We start from the raw sequence: 21,019 nt of genomic DNA, 5'->3' as shown, positions 1-21,019 counted from the left end.
AAGTGGAAATCACTGAGAAACCACTTCTAACCTGCTTGTTGTTCGTCTCGATGAGAGCGCTGCCATTTGAACTGGGACTGCTGCACAAAAGTGCCCCAAATTTGGAGTTCTGCCTAACTAATATCTCTCTTGCTTTCGTATCTGTCTCCTCTCCCTCTCCAGTATACTGTCACTTTCTTTTTCTGTCTCATATTTAATTTTTTTTCTTTTGTTTTCTATTATTTGTTCCCTTACTTTCCCACTTACCTCTTTGTCTGCCTCTGTCTCTTTAACAACAGGGACACTTGTCCCACATGCTGTCACTGAAAAATTTCATTATAGCACAGTCATGCTGATCACAGAGACGCACACACACACACACACACACACACACACACACACAAAGGCAGGGTTCATCAGTTTGGCTAGTTAATAGTTTATAGCTTCAGGCCTTCTGACTTGATTGTCTTTTAATGCCCATAAAAACACACCAGGCTGATACTGTAAGTCTCCAATGACACGCAGGGACACAGAAAGACTGACATACTTGTGAGGACCCTCCTAGGCATAATGCAATCCCTAGGCTCCTACCATAACATCAACTTAAACCCAGTCTACAGGAAGTGAATTACTGCTTTGTTTTAGTCATACACATTTGAAGGTATGTATTTGCCACACCAAATGTATAAATGCTATCTGAAAACCCCACTTTGTTTGTTTGTGTTGGATGAACCTGTATGTGTTTGTATGACGGCTTAGATCCTACCCTTTTCAGACAGAGATTCCACAATAAAAAAGGACAATTCATCTTTACGCTGCCTTTTTCAACCAAAGCCGCACCAGTGTGTCATTTCATACAGCATATCAGCGTTGCAAAAAAAAGGCATGACGGTACACATCATATGTCGTTATCTGTGCGTCCGATTTTTACCCATTTCCACCATTAACTCTTAAAATATATCCGCCGACTGTTTATAATCATATGTATGCTGTTACAAAGTGACAAGGAGAAGTTTTTTGCTCGAAATGACATTAAGTAATCACCATCAGTAAATACCAGTCCCTGTCTTATATGTGTGTATATATATATGTATATTTTTATCTGAGCCTTATATTTGTTTTACATACATGTTGTATATACATGTTTTGGTGTGTAATGATTAATATCAGAGATTCTGAAATCACTCCAGGGGATGGCTGCAGCATGCGGCTGCAATAGCTGCAGCATAATCCTTAGGGACCCTAAGCAACTCCGACCGTCAAAGTTACATGCTCTTAAAGTGCTTGTTTGTGCCACTGACAGGCAACTGAGGTTGTTATTCTAAGTGTCTGACAATGTTATGGAAAGCATTCCTCCAGAGAAAGACCTTTTTGTTAAATAATCAAATTACTTCAGTAAACAGAGTCATAAGTCCCGCTCAAGGACAAGTCTTTCTCAGAACTCTTGCGAGGCGAATTGTTGGAGTCAATAGGAATCGTTTCTGTGTTGTTGCCACCCACGTTACCCACATAGCAGCCACTGAGTGACATCACAAGGGCAATTAATCAGATGACATGCAGCTTCCTCTGGTGCCACAAATGGCTTTATACAGAACTATCTTTTTCACATAGGCAGCAGTACTCCCCAAACTGTAAACACACTTTAATGAGTAAAATTGGTGGAGTTGCCCTTTAAGGGGCAAACACAAACACAAGTACACTGGAACAGTGGCACACACACATATGCACACACTGTGATTGGTAGAGACAGTTAAGAGTTATCAATGAATATTAACACTTGCAAAACATCTGTCACTGCATGCATGCGTGTATGTGTGAGTAAATGGGCATCCACTTGTGTGAGTGTGCCAGCTTCTATGTGGGTCCAGTTTGTGTGTGCGTGCGTGTGTGTGTGTGTGTGTGTCCATCCATCTAGAAAATAAAGCCTTATTGAGGATGAAATGGGATTTTTAATTGGCTGAGCCTCGGCCTAACAGAGCAGCGTGAAACTTCACGGCCCCTTGTACAATGTCACCGACACACACACTCACAATGGACCCACGCACACTCACCGTAACACACAGCCGCACCCTGCACATGTGTACACACTTATTCAAACAAGCACGCCCACATGCACGCACACACACAGGCACTCACACACACGTCTCGATGTCAGGGAGTATTGATTAGACCATTTAGTCCAAATAGAAGAGAACAGTGGCCCCCATCAGGGAGACCTCCCTAACAGGCCCATTTAAACACACACACACAGAAACACACACTCTGCCCCTCTCTGTCTTTCTGCAACACAACCACAATCAGCCGACACACACGTTTTCTCTCCCTGACACTAACCTTCACTCTCTTCCCCTCCCTCACACACACACGCGCACACACACACGCACACACACATGCAGAGTGTGATGGGCCTGTTAAAAGGTTGTGTCCATGTCCGACAGGGCCTCTAAGAGCCCCGCATCGATTTTCCTCTCTGCTGACTGACTGAAAGACGGAGCGAGCGAGAGTAAAAGAGAGAGAGAGAGAGAGAGAGAGAGAGATAAGGGGTGTCAATAGGTAGAGCAAGGCACTAACAATGCCGAGGTTAAGGGTTCTATTCCCATCCAGTGCCTGAAAGCATGCTCTCCTTGGATGTCTGTGTGTGGTAGGAGGATGGAGATGGAGGAGTGTGTGTGTGTATGTGTGTGACTGATAGTCACAGTACGTGAGCGTGAAAGTTGAATATATACTGTCTTATCCGATCTGCAGCCCTGAAAAGAATCAATTTCAGCAGGCAAAGTGGAGGATTTCAATTTAGTTGAGAGCGGCTCCGACGGCTGAGTGAGGCCGTATGTTCGATATATCAACTGTGTCCAAGTGCAGGAACTGTATGGATACTGCACGGTTTAATGTGAGGGTTTGTATGTTTGCATGCTGGGTATTAGAGAGGAAAGTTAACAAGACTACTTGTCAGAAGTGGGATTCAAACCTTCAAACCTGCTACATGTAAACTGAAGGAATAGTTTTGAAATCACAACAGGGGTGTTGTAATAACATGATAATGACGATAACTGTGATTTAAAAAAATATATATATATTTATATCGTGTTAATAATACAACTATGGTAATATTGTGTATTACATTACAAGTTGTTTTGATGACTATAGGTGGAGATGGTCCAACTTTCTGTCAAAAATAGACGGTTTGGTATTGAGTTTTGGTTAGATAAGCTTACACTGTGTGTGATATGAAATGTTATTGCTTGTGCATCCTCAAGGACAGGAGTTGTTCAGGAGCCTCGGGGACCGAAACTTATTGGACTATAAGTTCAGATATGTGTAGCTTCTTGCCAAAGTGAGAAGCAGATCATTGCTATGGGATACATGCTTTATGTGAGTTGTAATAGATGAGTTGACACTCTCAAACAACACACTCGTGTCTCTGTTGGTGCATCAGGTCTGATCAGGTCCAGAGTGCGGGGGGCCGATGCTGCAAGGGCCGGGGTCCTCACCTTCCTGGACAGCCACTGTGAGGTCAACAAGGACTGGCTGCCCCCCCTGCTGCAGAGGATCAAACAGGTAGACCTCCACCCCACTCCGATGCCTCCTAACAATGTGTAGCTTCATGTGTGTGTAAGTGTGTGTTTAAGTGTGCGCTTAAGTATTATACTCGTGTGTGAATGAGATCATGAGTGTCAATAACTTCAGCAAAGCCATTTTAAAAATATGGAGCACTTCACTGCACTACAAAAAATCTGTGTGTGTGTGTGTGTGTGTGTGTGTGTGTGTGTGTGTGTGTGTGTGTGTGTGTGTGTGTGTGTGTGTGTGTGTGGACGATGACTCCACTGGTCGAGGTGAAATGGTGCCATGGGAGAAAATAGCTGACGGTCTGATTGCCTCTCATTAAGAAATAAGTGCTGCACTCTCTCCTTCACCCAGCACATCCGCTCTGCACTCCTCTGTTTGTCGCTCCTCCTCCTCTTCCTCCTCTTCTTCCTCCTCCTCATCGCCTCATTTCTCACCTCCTCTCCTCCTGAGGTCAATTTCTACCACTTGTCAGATCTTCCTCCTTTTTCTCACCTTACACCCCCTTTCTGTCTTCATACCTCCTAATCATCTCATCCCTTTCTCCGTCTCCTCTAATTGTGTCTCCTCCTGCCTGTTGTCGTTTAATTTTTCTCATCATTTCTCGCTTCCGACCTTTTCTTTACATACCGTACTTGCTCTCCTTTTCTTTTCTCTTCTTTTTTGCGCTCTCCTTACGCTTTCTCCTCTGCTCTTCACCTCACTTTTTCACCTTATTTGACTCCTCTCCTCCCCTACAACACGCCCTTATGCCATTTCCCGTCACGTCCTCTTACTCACCTTGTCCCCTTTTCTCTTCCACGACTTTCCTCTCTTCTGCTTCCTCCTCCTCTTCCCCCTTTTTTCCTCTCTTACATCATTTTTTCTCCTCTCCTGCTCTCTCTTTACACGTCATTTTCTTCCCTTCCTTTTTATCACCTCATTTGATTGCTCTCCTTGAACCTCTTCCCCTCTCTTCCCGTCTCCTCCTGTCCTCACCTCCCCTTTCATGTCTTCTAACCTTCGCTGCTCTCTACACCTCTCCCCCTCTCTTTTATCTTCCCTTTGCACCTCCTTTCATTTCGGTTTGCTCTTCTCTTTTTTTTCAACTGTCATGCTGCAGTCCTTTCCTTTTTCCTCTTTGCTACCACTATTCTCCTCCTCCTCTTCTCTCCTCTCGTTTTGTTGTCTTTCCTTTTCGCCGTCCTTGTCTCATCTCACCTTCCTCCCTCGCTCCTCACACTTTCTCTCTTGTTATCTCTACTCACACCCATCTCTCATCGTCTACCCTCTTGTCACACCTTCTGCGCTGTTTTTTCCCTCCCATTTCTTCATTTTCTCACCTGTCTCCTCCTTTTCCAATGCATCAAATCAACAGTTGTGTTCAAAGACCTTTTGATCTCCGTCTACAGAGCAGCGATCAATAAGTAAAAACCACCACAGAGGCTGATCTGACTCTGCAGCCAAACAGACATCATCCATATTCATACTCACGCTTTAAGAGCGCGTGTGAGTGTGCAGGAGAGTCATCCGTCACTGTCTGTCCAGTCACTTTATAGTCATATATTTATATTTAAATGTATGAGGTATTGATCCAGACACACACACGCACGGACGCACGCACACACACACACACACACACACACACACACAAAGGCAGGCAGGCAGAACAACACACCATCATAAAGTTCTTTTCCCCCTAAAAATAATAGTCTGTCTCATTGATGGAGAGCTGAAGTCCCGTCTTACTTCCAGGTTCACTTCTGTTCCACTTGCTTTCATTACTCATCGTGTTTTGATGTAGGGGGCTCTTTTTTTCAGTTAAATATTAGTATTCTTCTCTGCCTCTGTTCTTAACTACACTTGCATCTGCTGCCATGCAGCACTATGAAGGCACATTGCCATTTCAGCAAGGAGAACTATTTTTTACTGTTCCCGCTTTGGCAGCACTTGGAACATAATGTTGTCGAATATATGAATCACTCTTTAATCGTTCCTGCCAAATGACAGTTGTGTGTTCCTTTTACGGTCAGGAGTGAGTCAAAGTAAGAAAATGCAGCTTTCTCATTGGGATGATTACCATCCATGCTATTCTATTCTTCTGATTTATTCTGTGGGGCATTGATTCAACCTTTGACCATTACAGTAAAGTTTCTACGGTTGTTGTTCTCAGCAGCCAGGCTGTATTAACTACATCCAAATGTTTTTATCACACTACATCGGAAATTCAACACAAATAAAGCAATCAGTATATAACTCTTTTTTTATTTCCTGTTGATGGGATCATTATAATTGTTCAGTGCTTATTCTCTATTTTTGTTATTGTATTGTGGGTACAGATGCAAATTTAAAGCAGTTTTCTTCTCTGTCCCTGTTTATGCAACGTTACGGTATCTTACTGCATTCGTCTCAGCAGAGTTGGTCTGGACTGTGAAAAGTAATGGGCCCCTTTTTTTATACACATGACTCGGTTTGACTCGGCACATCATCCCAGCGCGGCAAGGATTTTCATTTCCATGACAACAGGGCTAACCGCTTAAAGGTCTTTAATGACACGCTTGTGTTGAGTAGTGGTCAAAGAAGTGGCAGTAAAAACTCTGCCTCTGTGCAGTATTGTCGCAGAAGTGGCGCTTACAAATCTCTGGAGTTATGGAGTTGAAAAAACAAATAAAATAAACACCAAGTTACTCAAAATAATATCTTCATTTTCTCGTCTGTTGCTATTTAACCACTGGCCCAAATAAGAAAAAAAGTTAAGCACATGACAGATGAGGGTGACGCCTACAAAGTAAACACGAAATGAAATAAAACCCCAAACCATGACACCACCCGGAGGAAAATTTTACTGCTCAAAGCTTGTTCCTTTATGGCTATGGAGACGTAAAGGAGCTCAATGAGAGTTCTCATTTCAGTCTCGTTGTAGTCTTTTTTGGTCTCAAACATTTCTCATTTGTTTCTCCTAAAATTCCTTAGGAGCAATAGGTGAGACTTGAGACTTTACCGCTTAAACCATGCTCCTTTCCAGCACTGGGGAGACATTCTGAAACTTCATTGAGAGCTTGATGAGATCTCCTCTGAAACTTACAGGGAGCCCAAGTTGAGATTTTCTGCACCTGTTTCTCAGGAGAAACAACTGAGAAACAGGAGAAATCAGCCACAGCCTCACTTTGGTCTCACAGAGATCTCATAGCTGTCTAGGAGAAATGAATGAGACACTACTGAGATCTCTTTTCCAATTTTCGTTTCCTCTGGGCAGTATCCTTTTTCCTGGCAAACATTGTTGAAGTGAGTAATTCAGTGATGTGTTTCACATATTAACATTAACAGGAATAATAAACCTGAGCAACAAAGATGCTGTTGTTTAATTAACAAACTCAAACTTCATTTACAAATGGAGACCCAAAACTACCGTGAAAACTTGTGCTGCCTTTTTCATTGAAATGCACACCCAAAGATAAAATTCTGCGAAAGACTTAACGTTTTTGACTGATGGGTTTGGCTTTTTGTTATCGATTGTTGTCAGGTTAAATTTCGCAAGTTCCGTTTTTGAATGTTTTCACATATTTTTTTCGCATTTTCTTTAAGATAAACATATTTTCACCAGCCTCATCAAAAGCCTCACTGGGATGAAAAAAATATTTTATTCAAGAGTGTCTCGGAACAAACAGGCTCAGCAACAAACATCGGATAACAATCTCTCTCGCTCAATTCATGAATAAAATCAACACAAACAATCACATACAAGACGGCATCCCAGAAGTGATTAAAGACCAGCTAAGAGCAGTCTAAAACATTTCAAATGGCACCAGTAGCATCCAAAACAGCAGCATGAACACAGTTGTCCTGACATTGTACTCATTATTGTTTGATATTCTGTTGTGGTCATACTGCATAATATTCAATAAAGACATGCATGAAGGATGATGATAATGATGATGATGATGATGATGATGATGATTCAAGATATTTGGGGGTCAGTTTTCCTCTCAGCCCGGTCATCAAACGTTCTCAATTTCAAATCAGGTGGAAAATAAAAAATAAAAAAAATGGCCGAGATTAAGAAACTGCTCCCGAGCGATTTGAAAATAACACTCATCCAATTACAACTGTAATGTCGTGAATGCTTCACCCTGAGTGCTGCACAGTGTCATTACCCTAACAGCTATTAAAGCAGACGCAGTGCTTTGTAATGTGGCTGGAGCTGTAGAGGGATGCAGCTTGCGTCCCCTTGCTCTGACCCTGCAGCTAATGGTCCAGAACGGCTCCACCTGCTCTGTAATATCACTGGCTGAAGGCGCATCCAGCCGTTTGACCAAACTAATAGAGGGACACTTCATGATTTAACAGGGACCTCAAGTCTGGCATGCTTTTGTGTGTGTGTGTGTGTGTGTGTGTGTGTGTGTTGTGAGTTTTGTACTTTTATCCTTGTAAAGAGCAAATGGTGCCATCAAGGTAGAGATATGAGGGAAATCAAGCGCAGTTCTTACTTTTACAGGGGTTTAGAACTCTATTTAGGGGTTAAGGAGGCAATAACTACGCTAAATCTTCAACAGTCTGATGGCCCTATGGAAGATTAAACAGTAAGGACTGATATGAGGAAAAGATGAGTAACTTTCTGGCAGTGATAGGTGTAAACATTTGATAGTTTTTATACTTACGGTGTGATGTGCAAGCTATTAGGAATCTGTAAACCGAGTGTTGGGAAACAGAAGTACAGTTACGTCACTTTTTAGTATTAGCAGTATTATTTTGCAGTCTACTTAAATGTGCTCTTTATACACATGCTCTTTAGAAGTAAGCCACTTAATCTCCTCATCCTTTATCCTGCTCATGTGGTTCGATCATCTGAATATGAATTTATTCAGACATTCAGTCGTCAATGTAAGCACATACTGGCAGATTTTGTTGTGGCAGAAAAAAACACTTATATTCCAAGTGAATGTGTAAATATTGGTCGCCACAGTGGCCCAGCTGTAGCTGCCCAGGGTTTGAGTCCAACCCGCGGCCATTTGCTGCGTGTCATTCCTACTCTCTCTCGTTCCGTTTCCTGTCATCTCTCAAGCTGCCCTATTAGGTAAAGCCACGAAAGGCCAAAGAAATAGTAAACATGAAATAAAAAAAGAAAGAAATATGTAGATATTCGTACAGCTGACTGAAGTTTATAAAAACTAAATCCTGTTTTTTAATACTCTGTGCCTTTGAGACATGACGCGACAATGCTGTGCTGAACCCAACGGCGAGTGCAGCACAAAGCGCGATGTCTGAAGGGATGATCAAAACATCATTCTGAAATTCAATTCTGAGCTTCAGTTTATTTAAATGTGCAGGGTGAAAAGTTTGTATTTAAGATTCATAGGCAGCTAATTTCTTTAGCTTGTTTTGCGTCATGCCGAAACCCTGACTTCCAGCCTCTGTCAGGTATTTTGAGGCCTAACAGAAAAGAATTCCAAAAAACACAAAACATTTCTGTGATTCCATTTTTTCCCCGTCAAAATCAGTTTGATTCCTTTCCCTGCATAATGCTCGCATTATTAAAATGGAAAAACCTCTCAAACTGAAACCTCCAAAACTGTTGGCATTTGCTAATGACCCCGGCTGCTTACACTCACCGACTCCATTCACCCTGTTATTCTCTTTTATTTCTCAGCTCTTTCTTGGGAATTCTGCTTTCACTTGTATGAGTTTTCAGTATTTTTATATGGTTCAACAACCTGACACTGGTGGCTGTAAAGTGTATAAAATGGAGCTGAATGGAGGTGGAGAGAGGTAGAGGTCACTCTCTTCTCACTGAATGTGCTGTGTGCATGAATGTTGCAGAATGACTGAAATTCCTTTTTTAATGTGGTGCAATATAATGACCTTGGAATATACAGTCTGTTCACACACACACACACACGCGCACACAGATTCAAAATTAATTCATTGCAATGGAATTTGATGGCCTGCCCACAGAATCAGGTTCACCTTCTATGTCACCTTCTCTTTCTGTCTTTCTCTGTGGTATTTTTCTTTTTAAAGATTCACAGACTCTTTTTTCCCCCTTCTGTTTTTTTTTCTCTCTGTCTCTTGCTTTATAGTCCTAACCCAGCATTAATGTGGATGTTTTTATGTGTGTACGTGTCCAGGACTCAACCCGTGTGGTCAGCCCGGTAATCGACATCATCAACATGGACACCTTTGCCTACGTGGCGGCCTCAGCTGATCTCCGTGGAGGTATGGAAATGCTCTCTTCTGTCTGTAATCTCAGGAATACAAATGACTCTGAGGCACCTTCTGGGTGTCTTTTGATGACAGAGGGAAAACCCTGAGGCTGACTGATTTATGAAGTCCCTCATGATGAGTTCATGAACCAGCTCTCTCTACGGCATCAAACAAGAACACATTTGAGGTTTTTGTTTTCGTACAGTGGCCCTCAAGGTGCGTATTAGCTCATGTTGGATCTCACAGGTACCCAATGAGAGTCTTCCCTCAATATAATCTGACCTTTGTTTAGCTTCCACTTCCTTGAACATTGTGAGATTCAGTAGGGCAATTTTCAACATTTCCGTAAATTTTCCAGAGAATAATGCATGGATGTTGATGAAAAAAATCTGCTGTTTTAAGGTGGCTGGTAACTATGAGTGAATACATTTGATGCTTGTCATATTCAAGTATGTGTTACTTGATATTGAATTCGGCTTGATTGAATTAAATGGGAATGTTTGGCCTTGGTGGAGGTATTTTCTCTACTGAGTACCATTCTATTTATCTAGTTATTCGAGTCATTTGATACACCTACATTTACACTCAATAGCCCAGGTGCCGATGATGACCCATGAGCCTCAGCTGCTGTTTCTATTCAATAAATCAGAGTACTAAGTACACACAGATGGGAACAAAACAATGCATCATGGGTGCTGAATCACAAAATCTTACAGTGAACTGATTAAAATGCTAAATATACTTTATGTTTAGCTTCTGCTCATTGTCAGCAGAGCATTATCTTTGCTGATCGAATGTTTCATATGAATACCCCATCGTTGAAACTATAAGATAGAATAGATAAAAAGAACACTTTTGCTCATCTTTTTTTTTTAACTACAGATTCACAACAAAACATTGGAAACTGCAATATTTAATTAGTATTTCTCATAATTTGCTTTATAGTCCTTAATGTCAATAATCAAATGTTTGTCTCGATCCTGATTAATAAATGCTCGACTGTAAAAACACCAGGGGTAACAATGACAATGAGACCATGACTTTATTGTTCTAACTCTGACTAAATGTGAAAACTCTGACAAAGTGCTGCAAGTCTCAATCACCATTTTCTGGGGAAAAATGGACAGGAATTGCACCTTTAAAACCCTGGATGACGGAAACAGCTTCTCCCAGCGTGCAGATTTAGACAAAGCTATGACAAGATTAAGGAGTGCTAGTTTACTCCATCATATCAGATGCTGCTGAGAGCCTGAGTGCAAGATTAAGTTACATTCTTTGTGCATCCCTGAAACACAGTCCTGAAAACCCGAAACCAGGAAACGAGTAATAGCAGCGAAAGTGGATCACAGACTGATGATGTGGAGCGAAGGAGGGCCTTTCCTTTTAGCCCGACAAGATGTTGCAAGTTACAGATGAGCCGAAACCAAATGGCCAGATAATGGATCAGAACAATACACAACTGTGTTCTCCACCCGTCTCCATCATCCTTCACTTTTTCTGAGGCCAATCTCTCCTAAGAGCTCCATGGTCGCTCTCTCTTTCCATTAGTCCGTCTTATTCCAATCTTCTTCTCTTGGTAACAGCGATCGGCCAATCAATGCTGATAATAGCCCTGTCCATGGCTCTCTCTATCTCTGTCTCACACACACAGACACACACACACACACACACACGAGCGTGCCGGGGAATCGATGGTGATAGTTGGGCTCACAAAGGGACATTTTAATTATAGATGAAGCTGTCTCTCATAACATAAAAAAAGGCTGTTATAAGATGGACTTTCTTTGATCCCGACACACACACACATATACACACGAGTTAGGACACACACACACATACATACTCACAGATGGGGGTTGGGAGTGCTGTGGCAGCAACTGTTGTATTGCCTTATCAGCAAACACACACACACCTACACACGCCAGCACACATGTTTACTTTTTTATACAGACAGAAAAAAAGACAGAAATCAACCACAGGATTGGAAAAAAATAAATGTATAATTTGTTAAGAAATTAGTCAATTTGATGCCAGTTATAAGCCAAATTTTACTACATGTGTGTTGTATGTGAATTCAGAACATTTTTCATGATTTCAGCAAAAGGACATATGACCCAGTGTGTTTCATTTTTCATTATTTTTGTTTTGTGTAAGCATAATAAGAATACAAAAATAATCTGTACACATGTACACACTCTGTTACTCCAGTATATATATATATTTGGATTTCACAGTATTTCTATATGTACAGTGTGATGTTTACATATGCACTTGTTTCCCTCTCAGGCTTTGATTGGAGTCTCCATTTTAAGTGGGAGCAGCTGTCGCCTGAACAGAGAGCTCGTCGGACCGACCCGACCCAGCCAATCAAGTAATTGAAACATAAAAAACACACGCACACAAATGTGTGCACATATACACACAAATCTAGACACAAAAAACTGAGAGGTGTAAAGAAGGAGAAGGTAGGGAAAAGAGGTGGAGGAGGAAGAGGGAAAAACTTGATGGCACAGTCGATTCACCTATTAGTACGGTTCTTTAACACCTGAAACCTCAAGTATGTCTCTAACACAAGAAACCTATCCTTCTCCAGCTATTCACAGAATAAATGAGGAAGTTTCCCTTGTGTTGAGAAAGTTCAGTACATAAATACATGAAAAGTTGGCAGGAAAAGTTTGACGTGGGTGTTTAACCCCGATCTTGAGATCCTGAGAGTTTTAATTGCTGCTAAATGTGTAATGTTTCTATGTGCGTGTGTGTATGTCTGTGTACATGTACTTTTTTAAAACTGTACAGATGAACAGTTTTTCAATAGTCTTTACATAATTATAGAAATAGAATATGGAAATAATTTCACAGCATTCTTTCATGATACTTAAAGACACAAAATACATCCTGATGACAACTATATTTCTCTACATGTATATCCAAATATTAAATATAAAGTATTTCAGATAAGTGGCTCTACGTAGAAAGTATAAAAAAACATTTTATATACTGAACTACAGTTCTTGTCTGTAGTGATATAACAAACCATTTTTCATTGTGCAAGCTGCATTATCATCAAACAATCAAAACACAACATTAACAAACACACACTATTATGGTGAGTTCATTTCAAGATGCTGTACAAGTTATTCTTCAACAGTTATCTTCAGATTTGATCATTAACATGTACGTGTTTTATGCAATAACTGCATGAAACAAAGGAAAGCTCAATACCTTTGTATTCCTTTCCTTGCCAATTCAACTTTTGTAATCTGCTCCAATTCCAATATTTCCTTTTTCTGTTCAAGATTTGTTTTCAGTGCCAAATTTACATGATGCTCCAACGTGAAAGTTCTTACCATAGCTATGATGCTTCAGCATTGAATCTGATTGTGTAGGTCCACAATAACAAAAATAGAAATTAATCCGGAGAGAGACAATAAAAACACCCACTGTGTCACAGAAGCTGTAGCTGTGGAGATTAATTGCAGTGCTGACAATCAGTAACAAAAGGTGTCAGTCTGGTTTGATGTGTTATTGCTGCAGCGCCCCCTGCTGGGCTCCGCTGAAGAACTCCATTCACTTAAAGTTTACAAAAAAACTAATCCTCAGTGCCTGACAAGTCATTTACTCTGGAGAGATGAACGAACAAACAAAGGAAGGCAGAGGGCCCAAATACACACACACACACACACACACACACACACACACACACAGTTATCTATATTAAACTCTGGCACTGCTCATTCTTCATAAGTCAGATTGGTGGCAGGAACCCAGATATACTGTTGTGCCAACTTGAGACTGTCTGACTTACTGCATGTTTTTTTTTAGTGGCAGAGTGTTGAACACTTACAGATGGCACATGTAGCGAGGTGGAGTGTAGCTCGTCAGCCCTCTAGATGGATGTCAGCATGCTTCTTCTGTCTGTGTAATGTCAACCTGCGGAGGCTGGACTGAGTCACCATATCCATCTGGGAATACACAAGCGCACAGACTACAGACTTGTAAACTACCTTGTAACTTATAACCCTTAACCATCACAGTTTACATACATACTGTAACTACAGCTGGTCAATTAATGGAGAAGAAGTTTCCACCACTTTCCAGATTGACATTCACAAAGCTTGAAAAAACGACGCCCCCTCATTGATTCCAGTAGAGGAGCAAAGTCCCTCCCTTTCCAGTGGACCAACATGGGACTTCATTTCAGAAACAAATATGTACATTGGTCAATGGCAAGAGACAAATATTCTTTTGTTCCCGTTTGAATTTTGCTGTGAATCACACATATGAGCTTTATCAATTTAAAAGATAATTTTGAAAGTCAATATAGTCATACATTCGTCATCAAACTGTTTGAAGTATAAGATTGTGAAAATAAGTGATTAGAAAGACTACACAGCCAAAAGTAGTGAAAGTGACGTTGTCTCATTTAAAACTCACCAAAACCTTGTAGAGCAGTTCCCACATGGTGGCTCTTACAGAACTGCAAAGTCCTTTCCTATTACTGCAGTTCTCAGCACAGCCAGACTCGAAGTGATTGTCACCACCGGCGGGATGGCCATGTTAGTGTTGGTGATGTTGGTGGTGAACATGGTATTCAATAAAACTGATTATAGGGAAGGCAGTGTGCTTGCTTGTAAGCCAAAATCTCCCAACCCATTTTAGAATTCGGTTCAGAAAAAGGTCTGGAACGTGAATACCATGTTTCACTCCTCCAACCTTAAGAATTTTCACCTTATTCCAAGCTCCAATGATACCTTGCGCGAACTAATGGCCACTACTTTCAGCACATTTTGTCACTTCACGGGAACCATTTTACCTTTTATATCATTCCAGGACACTATTCCTTGTTCTGTGAGAGACTAGTATAGCATATAATCCATTAATGTAGATCTAGGTTAACAACATTGTCGAGTGAATACTACTATTGCTGTTGTTATTTCTTATCAAACTTTGCTAACACTTCTAAATCTTTGAAAGTGCCACCAGTGTGTCATTTCTTATAATATTTTCTTACTTATTCTAGTTCTGCAGAAACCGAGAGGTATCGCCCATCATTTTTATCCCACTGACATCCCCAAGAAACTCATGCATAGCCTACCTGACGAAGGTTTGAGGACCAAAACTCGGCATTCAATAAAGCTGATTTGTAAATGAGGACAGGATTGGATTTAGATAATCATTAAGCTGAAGGGTGCCCCTGTAGCTCACCTGGTAAAGTGTCTGCCCCCTTGTACTGAGGTTAAGGCAAGGTTTTTATTCCAAAAATATTGGGGTGCAAAGGGTCGGCGTCCGAAGTGAGTCCTGGAAAGTGGTCATGAAACCTACTAGACGCTGGTTTTCTTTTGGAAGTCTGTATTCGACTTTAAACATTTTTTGTGCATTTTTTGTGCATTGAGAGAAGTGTGAGACAAATTCAAGGCTTGGGAATGCACTAGCAAAAAGACTTGGGGGGGGGGGAAAAAACGTAGCTGGTAATCGCTTGAAAATCCACTGAAGTTGAAGAAAAAGAGAGCGCAGGTAGATCACCAGCTGTGGCGGAACAGTCTGGCACTGGAGTGGAGAGATCAGGGTAATGTAGCAGGAGGTGATGATGAGCCAGTGATTGTCAGGTGCAGCCCTTTGCTGCAGCAGGAACCAGCAAGCCAAGCCAATGAACACACACACACACACACACACACACACACACACACACACACACACTGGGAAGGAGCCGGTGAGGGAAAAAGGAGGAGGGAAACAGTTGGGAAAACACCACAGGGCTGACACGGCACACACTGCGACAAGGTCCTCACAAAGATAATACAAGAGCACACACACGCACACACAAATATTCACCAGTCTTATCTCAATATATTTAACTGCCAGGTTATTAAATGCTGATTTCCTCTGTTTCCTCAGTCGCTTACAAAGCGAAGTGCTTTACATACACACATACTTACATTCTTTTAAACACACAAGGACAAATTGAGCTTGAAAAAGGTTTTATGTGCATCCGCCCACACACAATAACACACACACACGAAACACAGAGTGCTATTTGCAGTCGGTGGCGGCAGGATAATTGTTGATGAACAGAGGGTATTTGATGACACGTGCTGGCCCTCAGCAAGTCGCTCGTCACATTGTTCCAGATCATGATTTAGCCGCTGATTGTGCCTGTGTGCGAGTGAGTGAGTGTGTGAGCGTTTGAGTGCCTGCCAATCAGCAGGCTCTCTCCTATTCTGGAAAATACAGAAATAACCACAAGTGGTCGATGAGTCTTTTCACCTCTGGATTTGATTTGATTCAAGAGAACTTGATGCCACACACACCCTGTCTCCTCTTGACCCCTCTCTCCTTGTTGTCTCTTGTTCCTTTGACAGGACACCCATCATCGCGGGTGGGCTCTTTGTGATCGACAGGTCCTGGTTCAATCACCTCGGCAAATACGACACAGCCATGGACATCTGGGGCGGGGAGAACTTTGGTGAGTCGTTAGTATATCTAGACTTTGAATCACCTCCATGTCGATGGAAAAATTGGTTTTCGTAGTCCAAGCAATATTTCTGGCATTGGCATGTTGCAGCATTCTCCTTAACAACTGAAGTAGCTTGTAGCATCAGATGAAACGACTCTATACAGCTTGATTGCTGTAATCCAAGACTCCAGAAGCCCTGATATGATATCCCCGACTGATTTGAAAATATGTTATTTACACCATCTACGTACAAGTTCGAACTTATGCACCCACGTCATACAGGGTGTGTGCTATCAATTTTAGCTTAGCAGCTAAATTGAAGATTTTGACTTAAAAGAAGGGTGTAAATAACATATGTTCAAATTAATTTGGGATAAGCTGTATGGAGACAGTTTTGTAGAGGGGGCAAAACCAGCAAGCATAATCCAGATCGAGGCACTGTAGCAGTTACTTTCTCCTTCAAAACATATTTGACAAAGCAAATTAATATTATTCTATAGTCATGTTTTGTACCACACAAGGTCGGTTTTATATAGCCATCATAAGAAAGTGCACAAATGGCCGACCGAACAGCTGAGTGGATGACAAAGAGGATGGTGTGATTAAGTTGCTGAGTGACCTGATCTGAATACAAAGGTCCTTTAACATCAGCTGAATGAAGGTGAACTTTTCATTCAGCAGAAAAACGTCTTCACAGTCTGACATCCATCCAGCTGGCTGGCAACATCTGGCTGTCCTGCTGCTACCTGCCTCCAGTCATCTCAACTGTGTGTGTGTGTGTGTGTGTGTGTGTGTGTGTGTGTGTGTGTGTGTGTGTGTGTGTGTGTGTGTGTGTGTGTGTGTGTGCGTGTGTGTGTGCGTGTGTGTGTTTGTGCTCAGTAATACAGTGTTGGAGTCAGTTCACTGATTGCTGTGCCACTGCTTTTCTCAGATCAATGAAAGCCTGTTTTATCCTCCCTCTCTCTCCTCCCCTCTCTCTCTCTCTCTCTCTCTCTCTCTCTCTATCTCTCTATCTCTCTATCTCTGACATGCACACACACTCATTTGATCTCCGACATGTCTCTGTCAGTCTCACGGGCTCCGTGTCAGTATCTCAGTATCTCACTGAATTCTCTTGTTCTCGTTTGTGCTCTCTGCTGTTTCATCTCTACTTCCATCTCTCCTCTTCCCTCATCACATCCAGTCCACGCTCTCATTTCCACTTCCTCTCTCCCTCTCATTCTCTCTCCCTCACAGTCGGCGCTAAACTTTCCAAAGTTTCTCAGCATCTCGTTCTTAGGGGGAAACTGTTCCTCTCCTCAGAGCTCACAGACAGGCAGCTTAAGCAAAGTTAGCGGTGTCTTTTTTTGAGTGCTGCTGTGCTCACATCACAGGACGAGCACAGTATAAGCAGGTCAAACGAACACACACGTGTCGACTACACACAAGCATCAGACAAACAAATCAGAGTCCGTCAGCAGGTCATCAAATATTCACAGAGGTTTGGCCCACTTAGACGTGATAGAAACTAATGAGGACATGCAGAGGGGGAACGAGGCAAAGCTTCAAATGAAAAACAAGCCTGAGAGAGCAGGTGAAGTTCCACAGAGACCATGACTCATCTGCCGGTATACATCATTAGAAAATAAAGGATGTTTATTTGTATAGCAGAGCGTAATCACAACAAACATAACACAGGTAATTTAACACAACAAGAGTTACATCTATTCCTGACATGGTGTGGGTGATGTTGAGATGTTTGCCTTTTCATTGGACGGAGGAATAAAAACATGTTTCAAGGAAAAAAAATGATAACACCTTTAATATTCACCAGAGTAAAGCTGCTGTTTGTTATGACTGACAAGATTCTCGGGGAAAAGGAATATTGGCCGATGATGACGACATTCGGGCTAAACAAAAACATTCTTTCACCAAACTGCAGGAAATGTTCTGCTGTTTTAGGCAACCTTTCTCCCTGCGTGAAATTATTTTGGCACAGTGATCACATTTTGCTGTTAGAATCCTGTCTTTTGTGAAGCTAAAGCCCCATTCGGATGGGATTATGAAATATTCACTGTGCTCATCGTTAATTTAACTCCGGAAGGCATTTTACCCATCAAGAAACTGTAGAATATGTTCTGGTTAGACATGAACTCTCTGTAGGACAAAGCAAAAAGCCTCCCCTGGGGGCTCCAGAGAGTGGAAGCTGAGGCAAAGAAACTGTGAGGTAAAAAATCACACTCCTTTTTGGCTTCATCACTCAGACAAATCTGTGACAGGGGACACAGGTTCAAGTACGTAACTAAATAAGTTGGTTTGCCACAGTTTAGTATTTAGGGCAGACTATGAGAGGTTAAAGGCTAATCCAAAAACATGTTGTTTGAGTTTGCGTTTTGAAAGAGTCAACTGAGCTGGCCTCTCGAATTTGTGTGTGAAAACAAAGAATTAAAGGACACATATTGTGAACTATTTTCAGGTTCATCATTTTATTTTAGGTTTAGATGAAAACATGTTAAATACAGTACTTTAGTGCCCTAAAAGTATATCAGTTTTGTCATACTGTCCAGTGCTGTTGCACTTTATTCCCTCTCAGCCTGAAACGCTCTGATTTAGCTCCTGTCTCTTTAAGACCCGTCTCTCAAATACCCACTCTGCTCTAATTGGCCAGCTCAAACATGCCCGACCAAGCACCGCTAGCAACAACGGAACGGCTGTGCTGAATCAATTGTCGTGTTCCGAACTAGCTGCCAGTCATTCATTATGCAAATGTCAACTTACAGTATATGACACACTGAAGGAAAGGAAACAGCTTTGACCCCTAATGTAGCCTTTTTTTTTGTGGTGTCAGTTTATCAAATTGTGGATAAATATAGAGGAAAAAACAGTGGCCTCTAAAACTACAGGTACCTACTTCAAGCTGACATTACAACAGGCCAAATGATGAGGTTTGAGGCGGTTCTCTATATGTTGGCACGCTTCCATCTATCAGATGAGCAAGAAACAATTTTAACTTTGATGATTTTCACACAAAAGTCAGGAAATGCACTGAGCTGATCCAAAATGAAGTGATTTTGAAGGCCAAGCAGTAAAACCTCAGAGATCCACTTTGAAATGCAAGGACATTCCTCTCAATGGGACTTAAATTACAGATGGACTGGCCAGTTTAAAGAATTTATGATGCGTTTGTGTGAATTTCTTGATATGGAAGATGGATGAAAAAAAGGATGTAAAGGAAAATAATAGGATGTTCTTTTGCACTTCAGTAGCTACATTAAGACTCAGGAATACTACTCATTTATATTCTTTGTAATGAAGCCGAAATAAAGCAGCACGATGCAGTAAAATATGACACGTTTATAATAGTTTCAGGTATGAATATTCATGACATTTACAAGGTTGCTGCGCGTGTCCCGTGTGTGCAGAGATCTCGTTCCGGGTGTGGCAGTGTGGCGGCAGTCTGGAGATCCTCCCCTGCAGCAGAGTCGGTCACGTCTTCAGGAAGAAACACCCGTATGTTTTCCCCGAGGGCAACGCCAACACATACATCAAGTAAGTCCCTGAGAAAGCTGTGACTGATTATTAATGTCAGAATTTCCATCTGTTAGAGCTTCCAGAGGGCTCTGAATTTCTTCTACATTTCTGGCAGTTTGAGGCACCCAGAAAAGGTTCAAACTCTAGCACCGCTTGCAATGTTTTGTGAGGATTATCTGATAATTCAGGGGTTGAATGTTTAAGTCAGAGCCACAAATCAGATTTGGATCGACCGAAGTCCCTCAAACTTCAGTCACGGTCGTCCTCACCATTATCTCATTTAGAATTTCCAGTTTGGACATTTTTGCACACAGTTAAACACAAGTTAACTGAGGAATTTGCGTTCCTCCAGGATTTCTGAGGTTGACTAGCGATGTAACTGATCATAGTCACCCTTTTATATATTGTGTCATCCTCCTCTGTCTTTATATAATACCTTTTGGAAAATTTCCAGTTTCCAGTTCCATTGTTCATGGATTAGAAACACTATTAGTGTGTTTCTTTGTGTTTTCGCAAAATGAAAACATGGGAAATTGAGCCATGTTGTTTTTATTCAACACTATCTGAGGCCTGAAGTCTTTTGTGTATTTCATAATGCACGTTTGAATGACCAAGTGCTGTTCGTGCAGAACGGGTATTCATTAATCACACACAAGGCTTCCACACAGCTTCATCATCCCAACTCCTGTGTCCCAGATGTTTGGGGATGATGACTGAAACTTTCAGTGCCAGGTGAAATGCAAATAAATGATATATGGAACACTCCCTGAAGAGGATGTGATGTGAGTCAAGTTCTGTCCTCTCTCCGCTGCAGGAGGGAGGAGGGAAGAAAAAACAAATAAAAACAGACATTAGCAGCTCCCAGTGTTCACCTGCTGCCTTTAAACACATAGCTCTGTCACAGAAAAGACAGCCCAGGTGTAAACACTGCAATGCAACCCGGACCACCTCCAGACCCAGATTCTGATCGTGATGCATTCTGCATTCTGCTCAACACAGTTCGTCAACACAACACAGGATATCCAGATATAGAGCCGTGTTTGTACCAGGTGTAAATCCTGCCTACAGTCATTCTGTTCAGTTCTGTTTAGCTCACTGCACGTTATTCACCCACACTGCACAAACACCGAAGCACATTGTCTCTATCTCTCGTCCCAATTTACTCTTTCTCTCTCTCTGAAGTAATTAGCTATTAGCTGAGTTTCTCTGAGCTGTGAACTATCTCATTGAAATGACAGAAACCCTCCATTACAGGCATTACACACACTGGCTGTGGCGGTTTAATGAAAGGGGAAGAGAGAGAGGATATGAGATGCTTGTGGGTGTATAAACATA

At 41.6% G+C, this 21,019-nt stretch overlaps 1 protein-coding gene across 2 annotated transcripts in view; it reads left to right on the top strand.

Moving 5' to 3' along the window:
• The window catches only part of galnt14 (UDP-N-acetyl-alpha-D-galactosamine:polypeptide N-acetylgalactosaminyltransferase 14 (GalNAc-T14)), a 199,720-nt gene that overhangs the window by 149,729 nt on the left and 28,972 nt on the right, over positions 1 to 21,019 (top strand). For both annotated transcript variants that reach the window (XM_030404699.1, XM_030404698.1), the window contains 5 exons: positions 3,413 to 3,534; positions 9,645 to 9,732; positions 12,007 to 12,091; positions 16,080 to 16,183; positions 19,576 to 19,702. In XM_030404699.1, the coding sequence (XP_030260559.1) occupies positions 3,413 to 3,534; positions 9,645 to 9,732; positions 12,007 to 12,091; positions 16,080 to 16,183; positions 19,576 to 19,702 (526 nt within the window). The remainder of the gene's footprint in view (positions 1 to 3,412; positions 3,535 to 9,644; positions 9,733 to 12,006; positions 12,092 to 16,079; positions 16,184 to 19,575; positions 19,703 to 21,019) is intronic.

This window comes from Sparus aurata, chromosome 22 (genome assembly GCF_900880675.1).
Source record: "Sparus aurata chromosome 22, fSpaAur1.1, whole genome shotgun sequence".
Classification (NCBI taxonomy): domain Eukaryota; kingdom Metazoa; phylum Chordata; class Actinopteri; order Spariformes; family Sparidae; genus Sparus; species Sparus aurata.
Note: the sequence above shows the minus strand (reverse complement) of the source record. Positions and strands in the feature narration are given on the sequence as shown.